Source organism: Epinephelus fuscoguttatus, linkage group LG3, assembly GCF_011397635.1.
Source record: "Epinephelus fuscoguttatus linkage group LG3, E.fuscoguttatus.final_Chr_v1".
NCBI lineage: Eukaryota > Metazoa > Chordata > Actinopteri > Perciformes > Serranidae > Epinephelus > Epinephelus fuscoguttatus.
The window spans coordinates 30,062,101-30,072,897 of record NC_064754.1 but is presented as its reverse complement, the minus strand read 5'-3'; the positions used below and the strand labels follow the sequence as shown (position 1 = coordinate 30,072,897).

Genomic DNA, 10,797 nt, shown 5'->3' with positions numbered 1-10,797 from the left:
TGTTTCCGGAAGACGTGAAAACAAGTCCAACACCGTCGTTTATTTACGGTGATGCTGCACACAGCTTCACTAGGAGACACTTTAAATACTTTATATATCACTTTTGAGGAGTTTATTATTTTTTATTTATTGAATGTTATTGTTTTTACTCACACTGAATCCTTTAAAGTCAAACCAGAAGTCATTTTGAGACATCATGCTGCTTGAGTTATTTTTTCTCACTTTGGCATCATGTGACACCGGGGAGTCAAAGACAAGAAATGTCCTCCTGATAATTGGTGAGTAAACTCTTTATGGTAATGTCTTCTGAACTCTGACTGAAGACATGTGAGTGTAGTGGTCCTCTGCAGTTGCCTCAACTATCTGAATTCCTTTTAATACCTGGCTGTACTGGTATGTTCCATGTGAACCATGTCTTTGAGTTTGATACAAGGTTCAAACAATGAAAGCATGAAACAAACATTAAAACCACTGACAGATGAAGTGAATAACTTTGATTATATTGCTCCAATGCATTGTTCTGCTGGGAAACCTTTGGTTCTGGCATTCATGTGGATACCACCTGACATGCTCCACCCACTCAAACACCGTTGCAGACCAAGTACCCCCCCTCATGGCAACAGTACTCCCCAATGGCAGTGGCCCCCCAGCAGGATAATGCACCATGCCACACTGCAAACATTGGTGAGGAATGGCCCAAGGAATGTGACAGACCTCAAAGTGTCAACCTGGCCTCCAAATTCCCCAGATCCCAATCTGAATGAGCATCTGTGGCACATGCCATTAACCCACCTCACAACCCACTGGACTAAATGGATCTGCCGCCAACGCACTAGTGCCAGACACTGCATGACATTCCCAGAGGTCATGTGTCCATGCCTCGATTGGTCAGAGCCAAGTCTGAGCCAAAGAGGCCCCAACTTGGATTAAGGGTACATCTGGGGTACCGACACATCACAAGAATCCTGGAGAAGATTTGGACCTGGGAAACTTAGACACCTTGAGCTTTTTGTCACGCTCCACAGACCATTTCTAAACAGTTTTTGCAGTGCAGCATTTTGCTTTTTTTTTTTGCTGGGGGGCCACTGCCATTGGGAATTACTGTTGCCATGAGGGCGGATACTTGGTCTGCAACGGTGTTTGAGAGGGTGGAACATGTCAGGTGGTATCCACATGAATGCCAGAACCAAAGGTTTCCCAGCAACACAATATACTGGAACAAAATAATAAAAGTTATTCACTCCACCTGTCGGTGGTTTTAATGTTTTGGCTGATCAGTGTAAATAACAATACGGGAACCCTCTTTGTAAAATAGAGAAACCTCTTTTTTTGGTTTATTTTATTTTAGTGTATAATTTATTAGTTTTATTCTTGTTGTTTGTATTTTAAGTTTAAGTTTTAAGTTTATTTCCTTTATTATTCCCCCTGAGGAGAAATTCAATGTTTTCACTCTTGCTTGTCAATTACACACAGGTCCGAAAGACACACACATGCACAAACAGGACCTATACAATTATACATGTATATATATATATATATATATATATATATGTATAATTATACACATATTTTGATATCTTTAAAATGTCTGACATGTAACGGAAGACTTTGTTTTGTTGTTGGACAATAATCTCTGCTTTTGATATTCTTCTGGATGAGGACACAGTTGCTTCCCAGTTCTTCTAAGTATTTGAAAATTAATAAAGATATTGCTGGAAAAAACTAATTATAATGTTGATATACATTCAATTGCCAGTTTATTAGGTACACCTAGCTACAGCTATTGCAGTCTAATACAACAGTCTTGAGGTATTTCTGTTATTCAGCCTTCCCTGGATGATATAATTGGGTGGACAAAGTATCAGATATACCTATATATAATGCTAGCATCACCACACCAAACCAAAGTGGAAGCTATTGAGGAGGCAGATTAAGTTATCCCCTGCCTTATAGACTAATTACAAATCTAAACTTTTGGCAGTGTCTCAGCGAGAGGGTTCCACCTGCACTATTTTAAGACAGAAATCTGATACACATTCTTTTGTACTGAAGCTGATCATAATGAGTTTTCAATGTGTTTTCATAGAGCTGAAGCAGACTACTGTTTAACTTGCTGGCACCTCGTGGCCTTCACAGCTGCATCAATATAAGGTGTGCAGAGACATCTAGTGGACTGGTTTGGACCCTCTGGTGGGCTGGTTCTGGCCCTCAGGCTGTGTGTTTGACAGGTTCTATGTATTCCACTCAAGGAAAATCTTAATGCTAAAGCACCCAATGACACAGCATGCCTTAAACTTTAACAGTTTGGGGAAGTCAGAACCATGAACCAATTTTTTATCCCCATTTTGACAGCAAGCCAGGCCTAATCGTCCAACATCAGTGGGCAACAGTCAGGAATGCTCTTGTGGCCAAATGGGAACAAATCCCTGCAGCCAGGTTCCACAGTGTTGTCCACATACCTTTGGACAGGTAGCGTAAGAGCTAAGAACTTTGTCTTTTTCCTCTTCCAGCTGATGATGCAGGTTTTGAGACAGAGGTGTACAACAACTCTGTGGTCCACACCCCCCACCTGCGCTCTCTGGCCCAGCGTAGTGTGGTGTTCAGCAATGCCTTCACCTCTGTCAGCAGCTGCTCCCCCAGCCGCTCCACCATCCTCACCGGCCTGCCGCAGGTAAACGAAAAACACACACACCGGCTCCCTGTCATTTGTGGATTAAGGCACAGTATTTAGATCTGTTTGGTGTGTTTTCAGCACCAGAATGGCATGTACGGGCTTCATCAAGGTGTTCACCACTTCAACTCATTTGATGGAGTACAAAGTCTGCCGCTGCTCCTCAGCAAAGCTAACATACACACAGGTATGTAACAATGAGACCAGTTTATTTTAAGTCTATTCTCACACACGCTCGTGCTTCTTATCACCATTCCCCATCCTTTCACTTTGTTTGTGCTATCACTCCCACAGGTATAATTGGGAAGAAACATGTCGGCCCTGGATCCGTTTACCCTTTTGATTATGCCTACACAGAGGAGAACAACTCTGTCCTCCAGGTGGGGAGGAACATCACCCGTATCAAACTCCTGGTCCGCAAGTTTTTCCAGACCCATAAAGAAGAAGCCTCTGAACGAAGGCGAAAGAAAGATGAGAATAAAGACAATTTAAAAGAAGAAGAGAGGCCGTTTTTACTGTATGTTGCCTTTCACGACACCCACCGCTGTGGACACTCGCAGCCCCAATATGGAGCTTTCTGCGAGAAGTTTGGGAATGGTGAAATGGGGATGGGCAGGATACCCGACTGGACACCAGAATATTACACACCAGAACAAGTAAAGGTTAGTGACATGCAGTATTCAAATAGGGAAGCAAATCCCACTGGAAAGTGTGTTTTCTAACAGTACCAGTCAAAAGTTCTGTCTTGATTTCATGTCCTTCAGGTTCCTCCTTTTGTGCCAGACACACCTGCGGCACGAGCCGACTTGGCTGCACAGTACACCACAGTTAGCAGACTGGACCAAGGTACGTAACAACACTTACACATGCACAACATGAAGACTATTCTTGTAAAACACTAAGCTTTAATGGTGTGAATTTCCTCTGCAGGTATCGGTTTGGTTCTTCAGGAGCTCAGGGACGCTGGTTATGAGAACGACACTCTCGTCATCTACAGCTCAGATAATGGCATCCCCTTTCCAAACGGCAGGACCAACCTGTATCGCTCCGGGACAGCAGAGCCCATGCTGGTGTCCTCTCCAGAGCACAGGGAGCGATGGGGAGACACCAGCCAGGCCTACGTCAGCCTGCTGGGTAAGAGATAGATGGCAGAAAGAGGGTGGCAAGTTTTTAAAGTTTGGCAGGTACTCGCTGTGAGCACAGTATTCATAGCAAGTTTGGTTCAAGGTTAGTGCTCAGATCAGTGGCTCCCAACCTTTTGGGCCTGTGACTCCTTAAAACAAAGCAATATCTACTTCTGTGACACCTCATCACAGGTTATAGCCTTAGTGAGTAATGAGTTAGGAGCAGTTCAACCAGAGAGGGATTTCTCTCAGATTACTATAGGCAAAACAATGTAAAGGTATTTCAGGCAGTTGGTTAGTGCTGTCACCTCACACAGCAAGAGGGTCCTGGGTTTAAACCTGGGCTTGGGGCCCTTCTGTGTGGTGTCTGCATGTTCTCCCCATGTTAGAGTGGCTCCAGCTTTCTCCCACAGTTCAAAGGCATGCAGAGCAGGTTAAATGTTAACTCTTAATTGCCTGTAGGTGTGAATGTCAGCATAAATGGCTGTAAAGGGAGAGCAGTTAAAGATAATGTGTGGATTTCAGGAAAAAAAGAGGCAAAGTCATGATAAAATAACACGGACCCCTTGGTGTATTGCTAGGTTGGCTTACATAAATGAACAAAGTCAGTGTGTTCATCTGATGTGCTCGAACAGCCACCAGAGGGAGACTTAATGATGCATCAGCAGCAGATCTCACACAAAATGAATTGAAAATGATCCCATCAGGAGGTAATAATTAAATGTAAATATGAAAATAACATGACAGATGTGATATAAATGTCTGCAGAAGATAATTACAACACATTGACAAAACTTTAAATATGGCAAATATTTAATTACATAACATGGTAGGTGTAATGAACATTTAGTATGTGAGACATAAATACTATCCTGTGAAAAGCATATGTCTCCATGATATGTCAGCCTTTCATAAGCTAAAAAAAACAGCTCAGTGTTTAAGGTTTTTTTTAATGGTTTATTTAGTTGGGGCACAATTTTCTCAACCCAAAAAGGAACACTTTATCTTTATGTTTATTTAAAAAAATAAAAATCTCAAAATTTCAAGATGTTATAATATATATCGGTATAAATGTATTTATTTCATTGGACAGTGACATAAAAACATAAAGATGTTTGCAGTATAAAATAATAGCAACACTGTACTAATTCTGAGTACATGTGCAGTATTTAAGAATTCATATTATCATTGATATATGAATATATCTGTGTGTGACATTGAATGTATTAATATAGCAGCAAACCACTGTTTGCCATGTTAAGATATAGTGGAGTAATGGCGTCCTGAGCAGAGAACGAAGTCACACTCCCTCTGTGCATTGTAATCCGATCCTCTCTATTCGTTGTTGTAGACCAGGGGTGTCAAACTCATTATAGTTCTGCCCAGTTTTCAAATGGGCCAGACCACTGAAACCACTACATAATAACCTATAAATATCAACTGCTTCAAATTTTCTTTAATTCTTAATTTATGGCAGTATTTCACATGTATTATCTGCTCACTGTTTAAATTGCTCTGTCAGCACTCTTGCTGTTGTTAGCACTGTGCTTTTAGCACCATTAGCGGCTAGCAACCGCCACCTCCATGTTGAGAGCCGTCTGTAGGCAATCCTTACACTCTGAATCATAGACCAAATTAGATGCTCAGGCTCTGGATGTTGTTTACAGCTCCTTTACCATTAAAGCCAAATGTGTAACACCAGATGAGCTTCCAGTTTGTCATATTTTCTCACTGTCTTTTCTCCTCTTCTCTCTTTTTTTTTTGCAGACATCACTCCCACTATTCTTGACTGGTTCTCCATTCCCTACCCGTCCTACAGCCTCCCCGGCAGTCCCAACACCCCGGTCCACCTCACTGGTCGCTCCTTACTGCCTGCTCTGGTCACTGAGCCCAGCAACTGGCACACAGTCTACGCCAGCCAGTCCCTCCATGAGGTCTGTAAGCACCATAGGACCACAGGATGTCATCATCACTGTCACAACTAAAAGGAGTCAAACACAAGGTCTTGACTGCTGTACTGTCATTCTGATTTCAGGTAACCATGTACTACCCAACCCGCTCCATCCACCAGGGGACATACCACCTTCTGCACAACCTGCACTACCGTATGCCATTCCCCATCGACCAGGACTTTTACGTTTCACCCACCTTCCAGGACCTGCTGAACCGTACGAGGCTTAGAGAGCCCACACACTGGTTCAAAACCCTAGAGCAGTATTACTACAGGGAGCGCTGGGAGCTGTTCGACTCCAGGTCTGTTACAGCTCATGTTGTTCAAGTGTTCCTCATGTTAACAACTTCGGGGCAGAAGCACATTCTCTATGATAATTCACAGATAAAGATCAATCACATTTGGTAAATGAGTTTTGAGATTAAAGCCCTAAACAGAGTGATCACAATACCTGACTATGATTGGTGGATGATACAAGCTCTGATCTTATTTAAATGAGGTACACCTGCCACATTTCATAGTTTGACTTGAACAGAAATGGTCACCATAAAGAACAGAAGATATACTAAAACAAATTTAAATTGAATTTAAAGGTAGGGTGTGGAGGATTTTCCAGTTGCAGTTTGTAAACACACATTCAAATTTGGCCCCTCCTATCATGCTCAACTCTCGCAGAAGAGGTTCAGGCAAGGCTCGTGCTGGTGCGCTCTCGGACACTCTTGGGCACGGCACCTGCGGAAAATCTCTGGGGATATCTCCGCCCAGAAGCGGTCCGAGCTCATAAAGACATCAAAATACAGTTAAAGAGCAGGAGCTCTACAAACAGAGTCACCACCACACATGAGTAGAAGCCCATAGGTGATGATTAAGCAGGATTTCATTTGTATATGTCTATATTTTGTTTTGTTTGAAAATCCTCCAGATCCTACCTTTAAGAGGAAACAGGTGTGCTTCTCCCACACTGAAATTCAGTTTTATTCTCTCCCTCTAAAACCCCCCTCCCCAAAGAAACAAAACTGCAACATCTGGGTTTCCCAAAAACAAGGTGAAGAAAAAAGGCGACACTCCAGAGCTCAAGGGCAGCAAAGGCAGCACCATCTGTTTTGATCTTTAGGGTGAATTTTATTCATCATCAGTGTGCTGATAAACTAGAATATTGTCAGTCCATATTTAATATAAATTGTCAATATGTTGAATTGTTATCATTTAAACGTGTCTAATACTATATGATTATAAATGCCTGAAATTTGAATTCCTGTCATAAGGACTCTTAAAATCCCCCAAACACTAATATGTTTTAATTTAACTTCACATTCTCTGAGAATCTCCTATTTGTTTATCTCTGGAGGTTTAACTTCTCAGCTTGCTGCAGTGATGTACACATGTACTTCAGGGCCCTGTGACATCATTGTTGTGGTGCAGCCCGTTCTCATTCCCAAGGCGTTGAAGACAGCAGCTCAGATGCCATCTGATTCTGATGCACAAGGCACCCTTCAATATGTATATGGGTGACCCAATCACCTATAAAATTGTTGGCATTGTACGTCTCTGCAAACCACGGATACATTACATTTGCACATTATTATGTAGCAGATACATTAAAACTTTACATTTAAGGAATGATGTGGTTAACATGTGGTTAATTATGATTAGGAAAAGATCATGTTTGGGGTTAATATACCCGGTTTTGGGGGCTCAGTCCCATCTGGAAAAGCAGCAATGTCTCAGCAAAAAACAGCTACTGCTGGTACCTAAAAAGCCAACAGGTTTTGTTGTTTGTTGGACTCAAACAGTGGTCTGCAGCTTGGCAGTTGTCTCAGCTAAGTGACATGCCATCCACCATCCTCTACACCTCCACAAGTCAGCTTATATGCTACGTCATTTTAGAAACATTCATATGATATGAATGAAGCATCCAAATATAATGTACTTGTAATTTGCAAAAACATACAATGCCAACATTTTCTTCTGGTGACTGGCCTGGTGGCAATGACATAGTTCAAAGAGCAAGATGGTCCAAGTAGGATGGGAGGGAGGTGCACAGGACTTTCACCCAGGAGACCAGTGTTTTTGTCCCCTGTGAACTTTTTTAAAAAAACAATGTAACTTAACGTCATGTGACCTATGTGTCACGTGACATACATCCCATATGCCATGTGACAAATTTGTTAACTTCCTGAAGTTACAAAACAAGCAATCATGTTGTCACCCAAACTGTAATCTTTTTTCTAAACCTGACCAAGTTTATTTCTCATAACCTAAAGAATTTCTGGGGACCAAAACCTACGTTTCCTGTGAACATGGGCATTTGTTTTAAAAAAGACACTATGCATATAAGCCATAATTAACAGGTCGTCCCTGAGTGTCAAAAATCAACATTAGAGGGGTTCATAGAGCATCGTAGTTTGAAGGGTTGAGTCACTGGGAGTTGGGAGTTGGGAGTGAGAACATGTTGTGTGGTCACAGGTTCAACAGAGCACCTGACTGCACCTGTCAGTGATGCTGCGTTTGGTCAGAGGTAAAACAGGTTTGTTACTTTCCACCAGAGAGGGCAGCAAGACACTGCTTTTCAGCCTGGTGTTAAGTTACACCTCAAACTATATTTATTTACTAGTTTATCTGTCAGTTATGTATTGATTGTATTTTTGAAGCACAGTATGAAGTGAGGAGGCTGCTGGTAAAGAATTGAATTGCATTGTCTTTATAATGTGAAGTTTCTCCCATAAAAACAAACCCTGGCGTTGCCCTCCTTGCTTTGACTTTTGAATATATATATGTGTATGTGACGTTTAGTGCATTAATAATAAGTCACTAAAAGAGTTCCTATAGATGGTTACCTGTTTGAGTCCTGTCAGTCCGTCCCAGGGTTGAGTCCTGCCAGGATTCCTCTGCCATGTCCTCCTTGCTGTATGTCCCTGGGACTGTGAAAGGCTGCTAAAGCAAGAATTGGATGCTTGTCTTTTTTTTTTTTTTTAAAGCTATTTTTTGGGCATTTTAGCCTTTAATCGATAGGACAGACAAGCGTGAAAGGGGAAGAGAGTGAGGGAGTGACATGCAGCAAAGGGCCACAGGCTGGAGTCAAACCTGGGCCGCTGTGGCAACAGCCTTGTACGTGGGGCGCGTGCTCTAACCACTAAGCCAACGACGCCCCTGGATGCTTGTTTTTAGCGCTGAAATGAGTAGTCAAATGGTTGATCCATGATAAAGGAATCTCTACACATTTTGATAGCTGATACATTGCGTAAGTCCAGTTCCAGGATCCAGCTCCTCAAATGTGAGCATTTGCTGCTTTTCCCTGTCTAACATCACTGTGAATCAAATATCTCTGAGTTTCAGGCAGTCGGTCGGACAAAACAAGTCATTTAGAGAAATTTCAATGGCCGTTTTCCACTGTTAATGGATATTTTATAGACTACCATAAACGACTAAAAATCTCATCATATTAATTTAAAATGGGAAATAATCATCTACTGCAGCCCTGCTTCCTTTGCCTGACTGTGACATAACGCAATCAAAGAGCATGAACATTTTCTCTGTGACTTGGAGCTGAGTGTAAAAAATGAGTCAGATCTTTGTGGAGAGAGATCAGGGATGCTCGCACATTTCTGCTTTTTCTGCGTGTGTGTTCGGACTGATATTCTAACGAAAAGATAATAGAGGATTGGAACTGGAATCCTAAATGAATTTTGAAAATCTATTTGTCTTTTCAATTTCATTCATCACAGTTAGGTAGATTTCTTTATAATTCATATTAAAAGGCTTGCTTTGGGTTTTCTCTTGACTGTTCAGAGATGTAGCTGCCACTGAGGAGAAGTCTGTCCTCTGGGAATTTAGGGAATTCACATGGTGGGTATGGTTTAGGGTTAGTATATTTAACGTTGGCAGCACGGTGGTGCAGTGGTTAGCATTGTTTCCTCACAGCAAGAGGGTTGCCAGTTTGAATCCAGGGTGGGGTGGGCCCTCTGGGTGCTCCGGCTTCTTCCCACAGTCCAAAGACATGCAGACTCGGTGGTGACTGAATATGAACGTGAATGGTTGTCTGTCTCTATGTGTCAGCCCTGCAATAGTCTGGCGACCTGTCCAGGGTGTACCCCGCCTCTCGCCCAGTGTCAGCTGGGATAGGCTCCAGCCCCCCGCAACCCCCAACAGGACAAAGGTTACAGAAAATAGTGCGGAGAGCCCGCAGAGGAAACAGCATTTAGACCGTCATGCTGGGAATTAAAATAGTAAAGCTTTATTTTACCATCAGTAGTTTCTTTATAATTATCTATAAGCTTTCCCAGAAAGAAACATGTAATCTGATACAATGACCTCAGCACAGGAAAATGTAATCTTGTTCTCTCTGTTCATGATGTTAAAAGTTGAACAAATGCTTCACTAACACAGGACAGACCCACTGGAGACGAGGAACCTGGTATCAGATCCGTTCTACAGCGCCGTGCTGGAGAGCCTGAGGCAGAGTCTGCAGAAGTGGCAGTGGGAGACGGGTGACCCCTGGGTCTGTGGACCCGACTATGTCCTGGAGGACAAACTGGAGCCGCACTGCAGACCACTCTACAATGGACTCTGATGGACTCTAATGGTACTTTTACGCGTCTTGATTGACATGACATCTGCGCACATGAGCACATTCCTCATATAAAATAAATGACATTTATTTGTAGTTTTATTTTTGTACGTTAGTGCTGCTTTTAATGCTAAAAAAAATAAACGAAACTTGAATTGCCTTAATTCCTAACATTGTTTTTTGTATCATTCTTCTTTATGTAACCAGATAATTTCATCATTCAAGTCAGTGGTCCTTCTTATCTGTCTCTATACATTTAAGGTACATTCTCCCCTCATCCAGACCCCCTCATTTCCCTGCTTCATGGAGAGCCAACATGGTTACACACTGTTTAACTGTTTTTGTTATGATTATTTTAACCAATGTAGATGCATCCGTCTCTGTTTTACGTCTCCATCACTGTTGCTCTCCTGCTGATCTGCTGATACATAGGTGGTAGAGTTCATGACGCATGACTGGTGAGGTCCGCAGATCAATGGGGGAA

At 42.3% G+C, this 10,797-nt stretch overlaps 1 protein-coding gene across 2 annotated transcripts; it reads left to right on the top strand.

The window, feature by feature from the left end:
- The first annotated feature begins 55 nt into the window (after positions 1–55).
- sgsh (N-sulfoglucosamine sulfohydrolase (sulfamidase)) lies at positions 56–10,765 on the top strand. Of its 2 annotated transcripts, XM_049569038.1 has the most exons (10): positions 56–278; positions 2,511–2,671; positions 2,753–2,858; positions 2,966–3,333; positions 3,436–3,517; positions 3,602–3,805; positions 5,563–5,729; positions 5,831–6,048; positions 10,133–10,328; positions 10,521–10,765. In XM_049569038.1, the coding sequence occupies exons 1-9, from the start codon at positions 197–199 to the stop codon at positions 10,314–10,316; spliced, it is 1,572 nt and encodes a 523-aa protein (XP_049424995.1). In that variant the 5' UTR covers positions 56–196; the 3' UTR covers positions 10,317–10,328; positions 10,521–10,765. The 2 variants fall into 2 exon arrangements, with proteins under 2 accessions (XP_049424995.1, XP_049424992.1); XM_049569035.1 differs by lacking the exon at positions 10,521–10,765 and having other exon boundaries at positions 10,133–10,472.
- Positions 10,766–10,797: the final 32 nt, after the last annotated feature.